The sequence below is a fragment of the Pleurodeles waltl genome, chromosome 7 (assembly GCF_031143425.1).
Source record: "Pleurodeles waltl isolate 20211129_DDA chromosome 7, aPleWal1.hap1.20221129, whole genome shotgun sequence".
NCBI lineage: Eukaryota > Metazoa > Chordata > Amphibia > Caudata > Salamandridae > Pleurodeles > Pleurodeles waltl.
The window spans coordinates 734,394,370-734,415,733 of NC_090446.1; the positions used below are offsets into that span (position 1 = coordinate 734,394,370).

The window sequence follows — 21,364 nt, forward strand, 5'->3', positions numbered from 1 at the left end:
TGGGGGTTGGGAGTGAAAAAAAATGGCGCAAATCGGGTTGAGGCGAAAAAATTGCCTCAACCTGACTTGCCCCATTTCTTGACGCCCAAGCCCCATATCCCCCTACGCCGGCGCTGCCTGGTGTACGTCATTTTTCTTAACGCACACCAGACGGCGGCTAACGTCATTCAATAAATACGGCGCCCGCATGGCGCTTCAGAATGGCGTTAGCCGGCGCTAATTTTTTTGACGCAAAACTGCGTTAGCGCAGTTTTGCGTCAAAAAGTATAAATATGGGCCTTAGTGCAATTTTCACAGTTCCTGGGGAGGTAAAGTATTGTTAGTTCTTGCAGGTAAGTAAACCACCTACGGGGTTAAGATTGGGGTCCAAGGTAGCCCACCGTTGGGGGTTCAGAGCAACCCCAAAGTCACCACACCAGCAGCTCAGGGCCGGTCAGGTGCAGAGTTCAAAGTGGTGCCCAAAACACATAGGCTTCAATGGAGAGAAGGGGGTGCCCCGGTTCCGGTCTGCCAGCAGGTAAGTACCCGCGTCTTCGGAGGGCAGACCAGGGGGGGTTTTGTAGGGCACCGGGGGGGACACAAGTCCACACAGGAAGTACACCCTCAGCAGCGCGGGGGCGGCCGGGTGCAGTGTGCAAACAAGCGTCGGGTTTCCAATGGGAGTCAATGGGAGACCAAGGGGTCTCTTCAGCGGTGCAGGCAGGCAAGGGGGGGGCTCCTCGGGGTAGCCACCACCTGGGCAAGGGAGAGGGCCTCCTGGGGGTCACTCCTGCACTGAAGTTCCGATCCTTCAGGTGCTGGGGGCTGCGGGTGCAGGGTCTTTTCCAGCCGTCGGGATTTTAGAGTCAGGCAGTCGCGGTCAGGGGGAGCCTCGGGATTCCATCTGCAGGCGTCGCTGTGGGGGCTCAGGGGGGACAATTTTGGTTACTCACAGTCTCGGAGTCGCCGGAGGGTCCTCCTTGAGGTGTTGTTTCTCCACCAGTCGAGTCGGGGTCGCCGGGTGCAGTGTTGCAAGTCTCACGCTTCTTGCGGGGATTGCAGGGGTCTTTAAATCTGCTCCTCTGAAACAAAGTTGCAGTCTTTTTGGAACAGGTCCGCTGTCCTCAGGAGTTTCTTGTTCCTCTTGAAGCAGGGCAGTCCTTTGAGGATTCAGAGGTCGCTGGTCCTGGAGAAAGCGTCGCTGGAGCAGGTTTCTTTAGAAGGCAGGAGACAGGCCGGTAGGACTGGGGCCAAAGCAGTTGGTGTCTTCTTTCTTCTTCTGCAGGGGTTTTCAGCTCAGCAGTCTTATTCTTCGGTAAGTTGCAGGAATCAAAATTTTTAGGTTCAGGGAAGCCCTTAAATACTAAATTTAAGGGCGTGTTTAGGTCTGGGGGGTTAGTAGCCAATGGCTACTAGCCCTGAGGGTGGGTACACCCTCTTTGTGCCTCCTCCCAAGGGGAGGGGGTCACATTCCTATCCCTATTGGGGGAATCCTCCATCTGCAAGATGGAGGATTCCTAAAAGTTAGAGTCACTTCAGCTCAGGACACCTTAGGGGCTGTCCTGACTGGCCAGTGACTCCTCCTTGTTATTCTCATTATCTCCTCCGGCCTTGCCGCCAAACGTGGGGCCGTGACCGGAGGGGGCGGGCAACTCAACTAGCTGGAGTGCCCTGCGGTGCTGGAACAAAGGGGGTAAGCCTTTGAGGCTCACCGCCAGGTGTTACAGCTCCTGCCTGGGGGAGGTGATAGCATCTCCACCCAGTGCAGGCTTGGTTACAGGCCACAGAGTGACAAAGGCACTCTCCCCATGTGGCCAGCAACATGTCTCGAGTGTGGCAGGCTGCTAGAACCAGTCAGCCTACACAGGTAGTTGGATTAGGTTTCAGGGGGCACCTCTAAGGTGCCCTCTGGGGTGTATTTTACAATAAAATGTACACTGGCATCAGTGTGCATTTATTGTGCTGAGAAGTTTGATACCAAAAACTTCCCAGTTTTCAGTGTAGCCATTATGGTGCTGTGGAGTCCGTGTTTGACAGAATCCCAGACCATATACTCTTATGGCTACCCTGCACTTACAATGTCTAAGGTTTGGCTTAGACACTGTAGGGGCACAGTGCTCATGCACTGGTGCCCTCACCTATGGTATAGTGCACCCTGCCTTAGGGCTGTAAGGCCTACTAGAGGGGTGACTTATCTATACTGCATAGGCAGTGTGAGGCTGGCATGGCACCCTGAGGGGAGTGCCATGTCGACTTACTCGTTTTGTTCTCACCTGCACACACAAGCTGGTAAGCAGTGTGTCTGTGCTGAGTGAGGGGTCCCCAGGGTGGCATAAGATATGCTGCAGCCCTTAGAGCCCTTCCCTGGCATCAGGGCCCTTGGTACCAGGGGTACCAGTTACAAGGGACTTACCTGGGTGCCAGGGTGTGCCAATTGTGGAATCAAAAGTACAGGTTTAGGGAAAGAACACTGGTGCTGGGGCCTGGTTAGCAGGCCTCAGCACACTTTCAATTCAAAACATAGCATCAGCAAAGGCAAAAAGTCAGGGGGTAACCATGCCAAGGAGGCATTTCCTTACAGAGTTGCTTTTAGATTTTATGTAAAATTAATCATTGATCCAGGTGAGAAACACTCAAGCAAAAAATAAAATGTGCACCTGATATTATAGTGGGCTTGATTACTGCAGGTGGGTTTCAATAAAAAGAATAAATAACATCCACTCAGGACTAGAGGATGGCACCTGTGGGGCGAGAGATGGGCAGTAGTGTCAACTCTGTAATTACAGTTAGATGTGTTAGTTTGTATGAAGCATTTAACAACTATGCTCCCCTCAGACACATCTGCTCCAAACTCTCCTCCCAAAAATCCCTGAACGTTTTAAGCAGATTCGTCATAGGAGACAAACAGAGGTGAGCTTGGGTGTCTACTCAAAAAGTAGGTGTGCACAAACAAATTGCATGTCCATTTTTGGGAAGAGGCTGGTGCAAACATAATCTCAACAAGTACTTACAGGGACATAGACCACTTTCTTCTGTGTGCTTTTCCTGATTGGGAGGAGTTCACTAGTGTTGCTGCAATACTAAAATACACATACATACATATATTATTATTTTATATATATAGATCTATCTAGTTTGCAGATGCCCAGCTGTCAACATGGAAAGGGAATGGTTTGTCAGAATTTAACATTTTACTCTGTCTTCTTTTTTCTGAAGCTTCTCTGCCTTGTTGTGGCAAAGCACTTTATGTGGGACCAGTGGAGTGGGGTTATCTCCAGAGAGATGGAAAATAGGATTTCTCCTTGAAAAAGTTTACAAACAAGGGGTGAAATAGCAGAAAGCAACAACACTTACTACTTTGGTGGCAACTGGAGCACTGTAAAGGATCAGTTAACCAGGACTGTGAATAGATGCCTCTAACAAAAGAGGCCAAATAGAATTCGTCTCAAACATTTGAATTTGACACATTCAGAAATGTAAACCCACCTTCACCACTTCATACTTTTCACTGAGCCAATTATAATGAATTTAGTTGAATGGTTATCTTAACTTCCAAAGAAGTACATGACCAAATAATGAAAGTATTAATCGCCTTTCTCCACAATTCTGTTCATGGTATGACCTTTTATCATTATTACAGGGCTTTAATTTGGACTCCATATTTAGACGCTGTACTATATGCTGCAAAATATCCATTACGAGGTCCCCGACACATACTTTCTAAAGGTAGGAAGAACTTAAGAGTATTACCATGCAATAAGGAATCACCAAGAATTTCAACCACACCTGACCCTTGTTTAGAAGCTGCAGTCCCTTGGTGCTAGCAGGATTCAAGTGTCCTTGCACAGTTCTTTCCTCCAACAGGAATAGGAGTGGGAAGTCAGGATTTGTCTTCCAGCAGGGCCCCCCTCCTCATTAGCATTCTCAGACATGTTCTGGTGAGGTAGTATTGGAGATGCCAGATTAGTCCTGTGCATTACCCAGAGGTTGGAAAGATTCTAGCAGTCCCCAAGCTCCATTCCCATGACTCACACACCAAGTAGTTCCAGCAGCGCTTCCTCTTTGTCTTACTGTAAAGATAAACAAGATTCCCTGTCTGAATATACCAGGAAGGCCCATCTTCTGCTTCCTAGCCACTCCCCTGAGAAACATAGTCAAGACAGATTTACCTTCCTACCTTGTCTGGAGCTTAAATGTCTAGGAGGGTCCTGGGGATGAACAGTATCTATCCTGTGTATCTCCAAGCCAAAAGATGTAGTGCTACAACTGCCCATTGTTCTGCTGTGTGATGCAAAGCCAGATAGCTAATCCATACTTAGGTATCAGCAGTTAACACCCACTGGCCTTTCCTAGGCCCAGAGTCAACCTCCTGTTTTCTGAGCAGAGTCAATAACTTCCCCAGCCAAGAATGTGTTATTGCATCATGGGATGTGTGGCAAGTGGCCGAACTGGTTTCAAATAATTTTTTTATAAAATTACTTTTCTCCTACACAAAATCTGATTTCCTCATTAAGTCAGGTTTTAAAAACTAAGCAGGAAATACCTAAGAAGCATTTTTCTAGGCCTCTCCTAGCCAGAAAAAAAAAGAAAAAAAAAAAAAAAACTGGTTAATCCAATCTAGGCCTAAAAGGTCTAGCCTGAACTACACTGAGAAATAGCTTTTGGGATTTATTGCACAGTGAGGATACATGAATATGTAGTGTGCTTTATTTTAATATATTAGAATCTTGCCAGGTGGGTTTACCAGAGTGACTTATAAATAAAGAAACAGACTCTTACTATACGGCAAGGGCTTACTTCTCTGCCATTTGTCACATTTAAACTGCAGCCTAGTCAGAGCACCAGGATGTTCCTTGCAGAAATATATTTTTGGCAAATATGTGGGTGGTGGAAATACACACTGCTGCCCACATGAAATTTAACATTCCATGTCATAGGTGCAACTAAGGCACCATTTACAATGAAATTAAATAGACCATAAAGAGAATTTCAATGTACAGCACATGATTCAAAGGAGAAGCACAGATACTTTACTATGGTTTGGCAGTGGTAAAGCGCATAGAGTCCTAAAGCCAGCAACAATATGGTCCAGAAAAAGTCAAAGTCTATGGTGGCCATGTAGAAAATGCATATTTGCTGCAATTTCATAAAATCAATTAAAGCATAGCACTTGGCACCGGCAGCTTTAGATTTTTAAAAGACTTACATCTAGGACACATCTATGGGTGGGGCTTTATAAAAACAACCTGTGCAGCTCAAGGAATTTTAAAGGTGGGACCGAACAGGCATTTCAACAATGGGAGATGTTTCGAGGCCAGACGGCGTAGAAAAAAAAGTCAGTCTCTCCAAACGAAGTTAGACTGTATTTCTGAAATCTTTCAGCATGACAGACTGAGACATGATCTGAAAGTTCATATCACCTATGAGTCAGAGTTTTTTGGAGTTCACCCCAATAGAAAAACACAGGACTATCCAATCCTCCGACCCAAAACGCCATGTAATTTTATGTATTTAACTTTGATCAATAACATGGAAAATATACAGTCTTTAACAGCTTCTCAAAATACTCAGAACCATGACCCAATTTTCAGAACTGCAAACTTTCATGAGTAACATAGCTTTGACATAAGGCAGGCATTTTTTTTATTTAACTGAAACATCATGTAGTAGTGCATTGTCATTTGCAGACAGCATATTTTCCCATTGAAATGACCACTAAATTGGAAGATACAGCTTTAGTGTTATTGATAATACTGTATTGCAAACAAAGGATAATATCTAATAATCAGGTATCAATATTTATAATGTGTCTCAAATTGTTCCTATCCTTTTCAAGTATTTATTTCCATCACAATTCAAAATTACAAAACTAAAATTTTTTTTTAAAAAATGCTTTATTTTAGCTTTAACAGCTGATTATGTACAGTTAATTTACAGCTCTTTACGTTGTGTGTTACAAATGACACCTACAGCCTTCCCTTTCACAATCTTGTGCCGGCAATACTGTCACATAATTCATTTTACTTTACTTTCTCGGACAGTGAAAAGTTTGCAAACACCAATTCACATTTTAAAAAACATTAGCAGCAATTTGTCAGAAGACAGAGAATCACATTTGATCACGGTCTTTGAAGCACAGCAAATGTGACAAGAAACACAGAATTTATAAGCATCTTTATTTTTTGCTTGGACTTTCATGACCTGGCTCAACACAATTTGAGAAACTCTAATCTAAGCTGAAGAGGCTATGAGAGAAGGACCTGGGTGCTATTCAGGACTGGAAATTGTAAAAGGTAATTCAATACTCAGAGTAGCCATGAAGTTGAGTTTTACTGGAAATTTCATAAGAAATTGCAAAGAGTATTTTACATAAGCAAGTGGTAAGATTCAAAAGAGTCTGACCGGTTGAGCAATAGGATCATTTTCCCACACAATTTGGGCCGATATCAAATTAGAGCAATTCTGAAGAGGAGCTAGCGATTATATTGCAAGAGTAGCACTAATCACAATAGGCATAAACCTCAAACGTTCAACATTCGGAATATGGCCAGCAGATGCTCCTCCCAAATACTATGTTGTTAGACATGGGATACTTGGAGTCGTTTCCCCTAACATTTTTGTCTTCAGAAGTACTGTTTTGCTGACCCCATTTTTGCTGGCTTTAGGACTCTGGGCACTTTCCCACTGCTAACCAATGCTAAATTACATGTGCTCTATGCCTTTAACATGGCAGCATTGGCATACTAGATTTACTTATAAGTCCCTAGCAAAGTGCACTACCTGTGCCCAGGGTCTGTAAATTAAATTCTACTAGTGGGCTGCAGCACTGATTGTGCCACCAACGTAAGTAGCCCTTCAACATCTCAGGCCTGCCTTTGCAGAGCCTGTGTGTGCAGTTTTAAACTGTCAAGTCGACCTGGCAAGTTAATCCTCTTGCAATGCCCATACCTTCTTTTTTTAATACATATAGGTCACCCCTAGAGTAGGCCCTAGACAGCCTATGGGCAGGAAACCATGTATTTAAAAATTAGGACATGAAAATTGAAGTTTTACATGCCCTATTAGTAAAAACCTATCAAATGAGTTTTTCACTACTTCACGGCCTATTTCATTCATAGGATAACATCGGGATTGCCTTATTACATACATGTAACTTCTAAATAGGAAGAGATGGGGCTCCCTCCCCTCCCTCCCCCCCCCCCCCGAGTTTGGTGCTTCTGGATTCACAATGTAGAAGCACAACTTATGGTGAAGTCTGATTTTAAAATGGGATTCTTAAAATGCCACTTTTAGAAAGTTGGCATTTTCTTACCTTAGCCATTTGGGGCCTAATGTCTGTCTTTAATACACGTTTCGGGAAGGGGGGTTGACATCTGGGCTCGTGCATTCCCTCTAGGCAGCCACACACAAAGGAAGCTCAAGTGTGACTGGTGGGCCATCCTAGGCAGAGTGGGAGGAAGGAGCTGACACACCTGAATTGGCTGTGTCCTGTTCCCACACCAACGGCTGCACCCCCCCCACTCCCTGTAGTGAGCCCGGAGCCAGGGCAGGAAGCACATGGGCTCTGTGTACTTCAAAGGCCTCTCCTTGAAGTCTCCCTCACTTCGAAGGCACAACTGTTGTAAGTACTGGGCCTCAGACACCACCAACTCAGTACACTTCTGGACCTGTACATACTCTGCCAGGAAGAAAGGCTTACGTGTTGCATAAAGGACTATACCTCAGATGGACTCTACTAAACTCTTGCCCTGCTACCCTCCTTGCCTGGTAGTGAGAAGGAGTAGACCAGAACCTCACACTTGGACAGGGATGCATATTTGTGCCAACCAGAAACCCACGTTCTAACATATCTACTATACCCAGGGAGACAAAAAAAACAAACAAGTACAAAGTTGAACAAAATTATATGCTTAGAAATAAAATACTTTTATTTTTTTTAAAAAGTCAAATACAGGATGGTTAACAGAAAGAATAGGCTAAGTGAAAATCTGAACTTATCAAATGTATAAGTACTGGTTATTGGGAGCAGATGCTTACATTTGGAAAATTACATAGCCTGCTGGCAGTGTAGCATGCTCGCGCAAAAAAAATAAAAAATAAAATAAAAAATCTAGTCTTCTAAATATGCAGGGTATACACAACAGACGAAGAAATTTGGCTTTTTTTCATATTTTGTGGTAAGCCTTCAGACTGTACACAATCAAAATGGGTTTTCTTTATGAAACAACTACTCTTTCAAAGCTGGCAATAAATGATCAGACGAATACGAAGGCTAATAGATGAAACTGTAAAACATATTAAAATTTGACAAACGGCAAATAGGTTGGCCCCGATGGGATGACAATCGGGTTAAAAAAAAGAAATTAAGGGACCAAATTAAAGAACCCTTTTGTGTTACTCTGTTGGGAGGTGTTAATTCAGGCTACGTGACAAAAAGCAACATTTAAAATATTTTTCAAGCAAATAGGATTCATACAATTGCTCTTTGTACCACCCTACATTGTTACTAAACTATAACAGTAAAAAAAGAAAAAAAACAGGTTGCTTACAAACTGTTATTTAACAGGTAATACACTCAGTTCAACAAGGATTTGGGATTTATAAAGTCTTAACATATGAAGAATATTGGAGAACTAATTGCATGTATTGGTTCAGAAAAAATGGAAACTGAAATGTTAACTGTAGATGCTGATAAAGCATTCAACTGGAAATATTTATGGTGTATAATGTGGGCTTACCCTGAAGATTTATAAACGAAATAAAAGGTTTTTATATCACTCCTACAACCTCCGTTGTGGCCAATAAGGGACTAGGCAGAGAAGTGTCCATTTACCAAGATACAGTGCACAGCTGCCCACTATCACCTCTGATTGTCAAGCCACTACTAACTTATCAAAATAAATAATAGCTTGATACCACATTATATGCTAGCAGTGTCACCCCATAAAGAACTTTTACACAGATTATTTGTTTTAGCAACAGACCCATCTGCAGTCAAAATAATTTGGGACACTGACAGATTTGGGTATTTGTTTCGGTCTACAAAATCAACATTAAGAAATTTAAAAAAAGAGTGGTCTGGCATGCATCCACAGATGCAGTTAATAAGATATCAGTCTAGGGATGAGTGCTGAATAAAATCAAATATTCAGGGACCATCATATCCAAAGCAATTGAAGATGGAATCAACTACATGTTCTAGGTTATTAGAAATTAGGTGTATTTTTTAACACAACAACCATCTGCTCCTTTCCATTTTTGAAAGACTAAATTACATCAAATGCAATTCTGACAAAAAAATGCTGGTAGTATTACAACTGTATAAACAGATGACAAATTTAGCAAGCAACCTGAATCATAGGTTGAACGCTTTAAAGAAAAAAATAAAACAAGGAGTGACAGGCAAACCTAAAAGAAAAAACCAGTGAGGCAGAATTAACATACCCCAATTGTAATCTGTATTTCTAGGTAGTACAACTTCATGATATCCAATTTAGCCAGCTACAGAGAGATCTGAACTTGGCCAATTTCAATAGGTAGCTCTCCAGCTACCTGTAAGCAGCTCACCCGTGTCCAGTCAACTAAATTAGCAGCTTTCGCTTGATTAGATATGTATACCAAAATTGAAAAGTATGTATTAGAGACATAAATGTGAGTATTTTAAGAATTTATACCTTAATTTTGAATCTCTAAGATCTACTTAAAGCTGGTATTTAAGTGATGAATCATGTGGCACTGTGGAGGCTTATTTTATTACTTTTGTGCCAGGGTCGTTTAAGCTATGGCCGTTCTGTATTACCCACATAAAGGTTTTCCGATTTCTTTTTTAAATTTGCAGCCTATTGCTAAAGGCATCTTGGCGACATTCAGAAAGTTGACCTAGAAATGCATTCTGCCTGTTGCCTCCCATTGGCTCAGTGGTTTGTAACTCACATGTTCTTGCTTTCCATTTACTGGTTGTATTTGTTTTAGGCTGGCCAGCTTGACTTCGGTCCTTTCCTTGCCAAAATCTTATTCACCGAATCCTTCCGATTGTCCCCTTTCAGCAAAAAGGGCTGAAAAACGTGTTCTTATACTGTCACATTTGCTCTGCATTCAAATGCGAGGTCAAATGCTGGGCACTGCATCCAGGGTGCCTTGTTTACCCTTCTTTCTCGGACTTCAAAGTGAAGGGATTTATGAGTCAATCTTGCTGGATAGTAGAGGTACGAAGGAGTTTTCTTCTAGCAAACAACATTTAAATAAGCTGTTTAAGCATTTCAGAATATATCAGCATTATGAACGTACAAATGATGCACATTTTGTTATTTCTAAAGCGTGTTGGAACCAAATAATTTAATATAATCAAAACTAATTAAACTAGGTGATGCAATTTCCACACATTGTCATCTGTGCACTATATAGTTTTGTTAGTAAAAATGCACGTCTGTGCAAATCTAGTGTTCAATTCCACTGAAAATGTGATGTCTGTAATGGCAGTGCACTACCACACCATTAATACCGCACTATACGCCACTGCATTCTACTCTGCATCACTCCACACTACGCCTCTCTACTCTACCTGTAACACTCTACTCTATGGTAATGCACTCTTTGCCCCTTTACACCACTGCACTTTTCACCACTGTACTACAGTCTAGGCTGCACCAATCTCCTCTGCACGACTCCATTCAACACCACTGTACTCTACAACACAACACTATGCTAGTACCCTCTATGCCAATGCACTTTACTCTGTAACACTCAACTCTATGTCCCTGCACTCTACGCTTATCCACTGTATGCCACTCTAATCGGCACCACTGCACTCTACACCACTTTACTCCACATCATTACACTCCTTGCCACTTCACCAAAGTGCACTCTATCCTGCACCACTCAATACCACTTAATTCTACTCTGAAACAATCTACTCTATGCCACTGCACTCTACTCCACTCTGACACTCTACTCTGCAACACTGCACTTTCCACCAATGAACTCTACTCTGCACTAGTCCACTCTACGCCACTGTATGGCAATATACTCTGTTGTGTACCACTCTATGCTACTCTACTCTGCGCCACTGCACTCTGTCACTTGACTCTACTCTGCGCCATTGCCCTCTGCATCATTCAACTCTACACCACTCCACTCTGAGCCACTGAATTGTAATACGCTTAATTTAATGACACTGCATTCTAAACCACTATACTCGACACTCTATGCCAATGTACTCTACATCAGTGCACTCTACTCTATGTCACTCTACATGACTCCACAACACTCTACTAATCACCATTACACTCTATGCCACTCTTCTCCATGCCACCAACTTTTAGCCATGCTGAACAGCAGCTACGCTGTTGCGCAACATGGCTAAAACACATTCACAAAGCCAATACCTCTTACAATGGATATACCTATTGGCTTTGACAATGCTTGTTTTACATTGCTGCTGGCAAACCTGCCTGATGCAAAGAAGTAATCACTGTGGGTAATTTTTCATAGGGTGGGACTAATGTAATCATCTGATGTAGTAGCTTTGGATTATTTTTATTGATCCTAAGTATTTCTTATTAGAAAAAAAGGTTGGAGGCCCCCACTTACAATTTTAATTATAGACTCAGATCCTGAAGTGATGATTATTAAGTTAAGATTATAAAGTTTACGTTTTGGTGATCTCAGCTTAAAATCTGGTACTGCCCATTAGTAACTATGTGAAAGAAAACTGATACTGCAGATCTTTGGAAAGAACCAAGTAGCTCTACTATCAAGACAGAAATTAAATAAATACCTTAGCTCACTCTGAAGCAGTCACACCTGCCTTCAAAATAGGCATAGGCGATGCCTAGAAGTCTAGCCTGTAATGGAGCGTAGAGGTATAGGCTTTGCCAAGTCTTGTGGATTTGCAGTCTGCCATCTCAGAATGTTCAAAAGTGGAGCTCAGGTTCACAAAAAGATGATGGACAGAGTGCTGAACAATGCAAACACTCATCCGCAGTCACAGATCTGGGTTTAATCCATCGTTCTTTTGCTCACCACGCAACCTCAGCTTGGACCCAGCCGTACGCAAATCAGTCTTGACCCTGTTCCTCATGGGAACAGTCCAGAACAAACTGCCAAGCCAGGTCCTCCCTGGACCAGAAGAAAGCATCCTGGGGACGGTTTCAGGGTATCACCCTTCACCAGCCAGGTTAGCTTGAATCCAGAGGCACAGGGAGCAAGGGACCCACGTCTGGGCATACCCTTCCCACTTGGGGCAACTTTAGCAACACAAAAGGATGATGGACGGAGTGCTGAACAACGCAAACACTCACCCCCAGTCACAGATCTGGGTTTAATCCATCGTTCTTTGCTCACCATGCAACCCCAGCTTGGACCCAGCCGTATGCAAATCAGTCTTGACCCTGTTCCTCATGGGAACAATCCAGTCTAAACTTCCAATCCAGGTCCTCCCTGGACCGTAAACAATCATCCTGGGACTGGTTTCAGGGTATCACCCTTCATCAGCCAGGTTAGCTTGAATCCAACAAACATGCAATGACCATCATCTTTGACATTTTTCTGCAATATTTTATAATTGTACTGGAATAGAATAATGGTCAATGCTGTTTGAAGCAAAGTGTTTGCCATCTTTAAATGAGAGAGCAATAATTTAATATGCTAAAATCATACAAAGATGGCCACCCATGCTTATGCACATGCAGAACTGGTGCTTTCATCACTATGGCCATCACAGTGGAAAAAAACTCATCAAAGATAACCAGATAAGGCATATCACTATATTTCGCAGAGAACTAAGAAACAATCAGGAAAATACTGGCTAAACAATGGAAAATACTAAAGATAGGCCATGTAGTAGACCAACGACTTATTGTACACCCTACTATTACAAACCGCAAAACCAAATTCCCTGGGAATATTTTGGTACATCGTTACCCAAAAGAGACAGGAGAGGATACCTGGATAGAACCATTGAAGGGTTCCATAAAATATGGGAGGGGTAAGGCATGTAAAACCAGTTAGGATGTAAAGAACTTGAATTACCAATCTGAGCAGTGAGAAAGATCAACAAAATGAATAATTGTAAATGACTATTTGGTAGGGTCCTTCACGGAAAGCGAGCAGCATTTAAGAAAGAACAAAAACACTACAGTCGTAGTCCTGCTGACCCCAACAGGCCATCGTCCCTGTGATGGAAACGATTCATAGTGGGTCGCAATTATTATTCATAAAGTAGGTCAAACTGTGAACCACTACAGTTCAGTATTTATTGAACGAAACTTATAGTAACTAGTAGGTCCGTTTGCAAAATCCTCCCAGTCACGAAAATGCTGGTTGCAAAGTGCCTCCTATTATATGACTGTACACTTTGTACCTTGCACTATGTGCTATCATTATATATGGAGACAAGGTTTACAATGCACAATCACAATATTCAGGAGGCCATCTGGTTTTTGATACAAAAAAGAATCAGATGTGTTGTCACTGTGGCCCCTTTGTGGCAGAAAAGTAGGTTTCATTAAGAAACGGCTGAAAGGGAGGTCGGGTTAGCACTTTTACACATCATGTCTTCTGTGACTCCAAAGTGAAGGAGCACGTTTCATGTCCTGTTCAGTTGATGGTAAAATAGACAGAACATTGTCCCGTTTAACTAATGGAGCACTTATGAGCAACAATATGAAGAAAAACTTCTAAAAAAAAAAAAAACACAAAAATTGAGACACTCACAATAAATACGTACTTAGAGGAGACCTGATGTGTGGCAAAGTCTTCTTAGTTTCACAGTTCATTGGCCTTTAAGAACGTTCAATTAAATGAAGCTGCAACTTAAAACTACCACACCACCCCAACACTGTGACGTGATTTCTCATTGACTGAATAAACTCACAAACTTCGAACTCCGGACTGGCTGAATATTAAGGTACATGGTTGGGCACAGAAGCGTAGGTGTCTAGGCTATCCACTTACAATACCTGAATCATAACAACCTGCGCAGTTAAGAAATGAAAGTTTGCTTGGTGAAGTTTCCCAGTCCATGGTCATGAAGCATTTAAATGCACTGACCCTTTTGAAATGATTCCCCTCCTCTCTAGAAAGCAGAAAAGGCAACACTGTACGCAATACACTTAATTAGGAGAATTTTGAAATTTACATCTACTGCCACGATGGGAGAAAAAAAAAAAAAAAATACACGCACTTTGATTCTTTCATCTTTAGTCATCATAGCTAGGTGAAGGAGGTCGTATTGTACTGAAATGGTAGTACAAATTTCGTAGCATAAGATGATGAACAAGGAATTCTGTACCTTGGAGCATACCCATTTAACATTCCATAAAGACTATTAATCATGCTGGAAAGGAATGGGACGATTTTCCAGCTTGCAGGCCATACAGGCACAATGTTCCTAATCTACTCAAGTATATTATTAGATGAGCTTTAAATCGTGGTAATATCCTTAGGAAATATGACAAGACTGTAGAGGTCATAATGTATTTGAGGGGGGGGGGGGGGAGGTTTCATAATACAAAATAAGAATTGCTAAGTTGTTTTTAGCTGCAGGCCAAGCACCAGAAAGGATGCTCCTCTTGTGGAGGCTGCAATGCCGTTTTCCCACCTACTGATGCTAAAGACAAAGTCCATATGGCCTTCCATTAGCTCTTGCACTGAAGAGCAGTAGTTTTAGTGAACGTGCACACTGAGCACAAAATAAACGCCATTACTCACAATGAGGGTAAAAAATGGCTGAGGGGGTATTGTGAAATATTTCAATACTTTCATTGGGTGCCAGGAAAGCTATCGGTATATCTCGCTAACTCTCTCTCTCTCTCTCTCTCTCAAGCATCCTGTAGGTTCATTATCTGCCTCCCCGCTACCCCAAAGAAAAAAAACCTTGTCTATGTAATTTCCATTCTGAACTATTTTATTAAACAATGGCTAAAAGGCTATATATGTTAGAAGCAATCAGATTGATTTTACCTGGCATACCTCTTTTTGATCGAATCTATCATATATTGCAATCTAATGGTTGCTTAAGACCAGACATGAGCTAACACTGGTCTTACAGACCCAACATTGCTTATATATGATTGGCTTTATTGCCAAACTAATTTGCCGGCTTCTTATTAAATTACTTGCCTTCTTCCTTTTATGTTTGTCTTTCTCCCAGGGCATAACCTCTTTACAGTTTTTGCATGGCTTGTATCTTTCAACTGCTCACATTTCAGGAAATACTTTTTCTTTATCACTAAGAACTCCATGAGAGCAGGCATGTTTTCTTGTTCTCTCGCGTTTGTTTTGCTTCACCCCTCCAAAAATCCTCACTGTGTTGCTCCTTACCACTCCCAGCTTGTCTGGAACAACACCAGCAACAGTGATATTTTTTTGTTGGTGTATGGCTAAAGAGGAGATTTCAGGGGCTGTTTTTGTTTTAGCTTATTTTAATTTGATAAATCTGCCTATCTATTTGAAACTCGTGGAAGGAATTCAGAATATGGATCTTAATTTAGGAGGAGTAACTTGGCAATAGGAATTCGTAAGTCATAGCAAGTAACAAAACCTGCCTACATCATTATAGTAGGAAAACCCTACAGCATCCTATTCTCATGAATGCGACAGGTGGGTATCTGAAGAATCTTGCTGAGAACTTTGCTCAATAACATGCAAGAAAAATCTCTTGTAATGATTAGATTATCAGGGGTGTGGAATTTATTAAATATCTACTTGTCCATGGGACATTTTGCTGCTTAAACCTAGTTGTACTGTAAAACAATCTACTTGTCCATTAGGTGCCATGTAGTGCGGCAACCAATGATGGCAGCAATCTTGTTATGTAATAGCTCCGATAACAGCCTGATTATGCCAGGGCTAAAACTTTAGTAGGGCTTCAATACTTTGCGATTTCAATCCCTACTATAGCAATTTCCTTATTTTGCCACCTTTCTGCAGATCTACATGCAGGGCCTGGGGGAAGCAGTAAGCAATAGTTTCAGAGTTGGAATGCCTTTGAATCTGCAAACCTACTAACTTGCATGTTTTAAGGATTTTCACCAGCTCTTCTCTAATCTTTTCCCATATTGGGAAAGGTTGGAAATTTACTCCTGACAAGGGCAGAAGTAGAAGTTCTTCCAGGGTAGGGAAAAAAAGTGTTTGGAGGTAAAGTGAACTTGTAAGCGCTCAATATATTTTTACATGAGCAAATTTACACATGCATATTTTCTCATCCTAAAATACAGTCCACAAATATTTTCTAGGAGAAAGATTTCCTGGTCTACTTCTGTAAGTTCTTGTAAAATCATGAAAGCCACTACTCTACTTCAAAGACATATACCATGGGTGCACTTTGGTGACCTTCATTTAGAATTGGGTCCCAAATTAGATCTGGCGTTAACTAAGACGTTTTGTTTTTATTAAACATTTATTTCTCTATAAACTGGGTTTACTGTGAGTGATAACATTCTGTTCTTCCATGGGGATCATATTTGCATGCAAAATATTTTTGTTCAGTTCTAGGAACTACTGTAGCAATCAGTGGTGTAACGAAACTGGAGGGGGGGCCCTGGAAAAAACATGGAGCCCCCCTCCTCTCCAGACCCACTCAGGGAATGTGCTGTGCTGAGCACACAACACGGGGGGCTTTGTTAAGCCACTGATGGCAATGTATGCTTTTTGAGACCAAAAAAGTTTTTTTGCTTTTTGCTAATTATCATTACAATCGTGAGGGCCTGAAAGCTCCTACAACAACAAAGTGTTACAAAAGCCATGCCAAAACGAGACACGCATTGACGAAACCAAAAGACTCACAAAAATTGTCGGATTGGTTGGCTTTGCCAGTGCTTGTTTATTTTAATGCTTCCCATAAGCTTGTTGAAAACAGTTACACTGATTTTCCATTAGGAATATTTTTGGGAAATAATAGCATCCATAAACACATTTTACTAAAACTATGCTTCAAAGAAACAGCACCTAAAATGTAATAGTAGCAAAATATTTTTTTTCAATTTTTTTTTTAAACATTTTATTTTGAAAGCAAAGAATTGTCACTCTTGCTGACAAGCTTGCGGGAAACATTTGCATCTAATCAGAGAGCATTCTGAGAACATCATACTTAGCCTCATATTATGAAACTTTTCAAACATGTACGTACACTTTTTTTTTTTATTTTTTTTTTTTAAACTGGAACCAGTCAGTGGTGCAGTGTGACCTCCAAATTTTTATTTATAGCGCTCAACCTAATAATAAAGGCTTTTCATTAATGAAACATTAATACAAGTTCAAACAGCATTAACATATGGACACACACTACCTCAACTGCAGACAGTTCCCCCTCTGTAAACTGTCAGCCAAAGTGTTTGTGCTGCAAAGGGTTGGGCCTACTTGTCCCAAAGACAAAATAAACATGAAAACGTGTTGCCCTTCACCACAAACAATATGTCCTGGGCGTCAAGGCTATAGGAATTCCACATCCCTGGTTATGGTTCATTAATCGTGACAATCACAAAATGCCTAGGATCCTTGTGGCTCACACAGGCAAAATATATTAAGAATGCAGAATAACAGTAATCTTTATGATATCTTTTTGGATCTTAGCCCTGTTATGTTTCTCACGCATTGATGGAAAATTCCAGTTGCTCTTCTTGCCAGCCCATACATATCATCTATAAAAGCAGCTCCATCATTTACAATCATAATCAGCACCCCTGCTTATCTTGCGGATATGCTCCCCATCTCTGGTGGCTCTCGGGGCAACTGCAGCCAGGTCGTCATCAGACTGCACTGCAATGCCACTGCAAGCAGCTAGAAAGGAAAGGGAGAAACAACCACAAGACTAGCATACTAGGCTGCACTCAGACACTATCACAAACTACTAAGAAACCCACACACACAAAAATAAGAGAAGAAGAGCACTAGCTGAACACAGAGGAATTAACAACTGCAAGGCAATCTCTATTGTGCAAGAATTCACCACCCACAAGGCCGCAATCAACAGCGTCAACCCATCACAGGACTCAGCAACAACTTATCTAATTTCTTCCTCAACATAATAACGAACATCTATAGTAACTGTGAACACCAACTCTAACCCAGAGACCTCATCACCAACCTGCCCACCACCAAGATGGACACATGACGAAATGGAAAACACTTACTAGAGAAAACAGCAGCAATCTTGTAGACGGTCCACTCCAGGGCCCCAACAGACCTATACCCCCCACCACATCTAAAAGATGGCAGGATAGCCAATCAGCAACAAACACCCACATCAAAACCGTCATCAGATTCATCACTTTCCCAGAAGACTGGAAACATGCAGTAGTCAAAGCCCTCAAAAAAAAAAAAACAATAACAAAAAAAACACAGCATTGGCCAACCTTAACGAGCAGAGCAACTTCCACCCCATCTCTCTGCTTCCCGACCCAGCCTAGGTGATGAAGGCCATCGACAAGCAACTCACCAGCCACCTTGAAGTACACCACACTCAATCAGGATTCAAAAGAAACCATAGCACGAAACTGCACTCATTGCAGCCACAGACAACATACGAACCATAGTTGACAGAGGAGAGACCGCAGCCCCCATTCTGCTTGACAACTCTGCAGTCTTTACCAAGGTCTCCTACAATACACACGTCAGAAGACTCCACACCATCGGCATCCAAGCGCCAGCCAGCCCTTAACTGGATAAGCTCCTTCCTCACAGGAAGAAATCAGAGAGTCAGACTAGCATCTTACACACCAGAATTCAAGAACCTTATCTGCTGAGACTCTCGGGATTATCTCTCAGTCCCACATTGTTCAACATCTATGGGACTACACTCCCCAACATCATCAGATGCCAAGGAATAACCATCATATCCTATGCAACGAAACCCAACTTATCCTATCCCTTTTTGAAAATACAACCACCACAAGAACCAGCTTTGCCAACTGCATGTTCAAGGTAGGAGAATGGATGAGAACCAACTGCATGAAGCTTAACTCTGTCCGACAGGTCTGAGGTGATGGTCTTTGGAAACAAACACTCCCTGGGTCTCAACTTATTGGCCGCCAGCGCTGGGACCCACACCAAAACCCACCTACCACACCAAAAACTGGGAATCAACCTGGACGATAAACTCAACATGACAGTGTATGTCAAAGTCGTCAGTGCCTCCTGCTTCCCCATCCAAAACTTCAAATGGCTGCCCCAGAACACCGTCACAGAAGCACTCATCACTAGTAGACTCGACTATGGCAAAGTGCTCTACGCTGGGATCTCCAACCAACTCATAAGCAGACTCCAGAATGCCACAACAAAACTCATCCTCAACTACCCTCGTAGCACCCACATCACTTCACACACCAGAGAGCTCCAATTGCTTCCCATAAACAAATGCAACCAATTCATTCAAACAACACCTACAAAAGGACTTAACAACATTGGACCAGAATACCTGAAGAAATGCAAACACTTTCCCCAGCTGAGCAGAGACCTGAGCTCAGCCAAATTCTCTCATTACACATAACACATCCACAAAAGCAGAACTGGTGATCACTCATTCTCATGCATTGAACCTAAAACCGGGAACTACCTCCCTAAGCACGTCCGGGCCTCCTCCTCGCAACAACAATTCCACAAGAAGCTGAAGATCTGGGTCTTCAACTGCAGGGCTTAGTACCTACACGCCTGCTCAAGCGCCTAGATACCATCATGGCTACTGATTATTGCTCTACAAAAATTAATGTAACATAACAAAAGCTGGAAACTATGAAGTATAATGAAAGAAAGCAAGAAAGAAGAAAAGCAAAGCAGCAGGCCTTTTCCATCAAGGCACTCAGGATCTGGAATAACATCCCTCTATTCATAAGGCTCATTCCAGCCCGGTTCCAATTTAGCAAAGATTTAAAGATAGTAAAGAATAATTTGACCCTTTAACAGCGCTTCTATGCCTTTTAGGATAGGTTCACAGTATACAAATATTACATGTATATGTAGAAAGAATTAAACATGCTAAAGCCCTATTTGGAATGAGAAACAAACTACTTTCAAAACACGATTTTGGTGTATCTTATTATACTGCTATTTTATAGCACTTTCCATACTCTCTGCGACAACTAACTGGCTAATTACACAAATTCCACATATAGTTCAGTCATAAACACATCCTTCAAACAGATACCACCTAATGTACAGCACTTGAAACGCGTTTACGGTCACACACATACTATGTTTAATATATCATGGCAATACATTTGATAAAAAATAACACATTGAAGAGGAAAATGTAAGGTTCATGAACAAAACTATTCTAAGACGAAAGCCTACAATGCTCAACAACATGACTTTCGGGATCAAGTAATCGGTTTTCCCTCCTGCGCTGCCCCAAAACATCGCCTTATAACTTCTGTCTCTTCAAACATGTTTGTTTAGTCCTGTATCTCAAAATGTGCTACTCCGGTCTCCAACTATATACAGCATTCTACTCCCGATGAGCACCCACCACCGGAGACGCCAAATGTATACTTCTTCCAAACTCCTTCCACTTTATTCTTGCCCTTTGGCCAATACTTCACTCCAGTCGCTCCCAGTAACCTTATGCCTGTCTCCACAAACCTTACCTCCTAGCACTACTAACCTTTAAGCAGTACCTATATTGGGACGGTCTCTCTCACTGTCAAACACCTCTATGGTTTCAAAACCTGTGTCCTCAGTCCCACTCTTCTGCCTACTCATCTCCACTTCTCCATCTCCTGCCACCACCAGAACACGAGCCACTCGTTTTCTTTTCTGTACAGTTTGACCCTTCTACTGACAAAGCCCCTGCTAAAGGTCCATATTATTACGCTCTAAACCTGCCCACCTTGCGACTCTGATCCCGGACTGAGCCTATATACGTTGAGCCTGTGACCCCTTACTACAAGACAGAGAACTGTCCTGAGCACATACCGTTTGAAGTCCCTCATTAGTCTTCTCCGTGCCGGCGTAGACATTGCTGTATGATGAAAAAAGATAAAATAACTCTTGAAACTTTCCTGAGTGCAGAAATGACCAGTACGCCTCCTTTAAGAACCCGGAGTACAAACAACCCCAGGATGACGCGCTGAGACACCCAACCCAAGAGAAGAAGAACATTCGACAGGAAGAAACCACATCGCGGGTGTAACCACGGGTTGCGCCGGCCATCGCCTGAAAAACTAACTCGCACTTCCGCAAGATTGCAAACGAACCCGAGGTACTAAATGTATTTTTGATAAGACGGTTTTAAAAATTTAGAGCATGTGCCCTCATATCTCCCTACACTGTTTATAAATGAATAGGCGCCCCCTCTATAAGAAGTTTCACGATGGTACATCCCGAAGCAGAAATTTCGTAAGGAGAAAGCGACTACATAAAAGAAGGACTGAAGGAATAAGTGGTCTCATTG

At 42.1% G+C, this 21,364-nt stretch overlaps 1 protein-coding gene across 1 annotated transcript in view; it reads right to left on the reverse strand.

The window, feature by feature from the left end:
* The window catches only part of UBE2B (ubiquitin conjugating enzyme E2 B), a 101,834-nt gene extending 80,779 nt beyond the window's left edge, over window positions 1-21,055 (reverse strand). Inside the window, exon 1 of the mRNA XM_069199213.1 lies at window positions 20,887-21,055. Within this exon, the coding sequence (XP_069055314.1) occupies window positions 20,887-20,930 (44 nt within the window). The 5' untranslated portion in view covers window positions 20,931-21,055. The remainder of the gene's footprint in view (window positions 1-20,886) is intronic.
* Window positions 21,056-21,364: the final 309 nt, after the last annotated feature.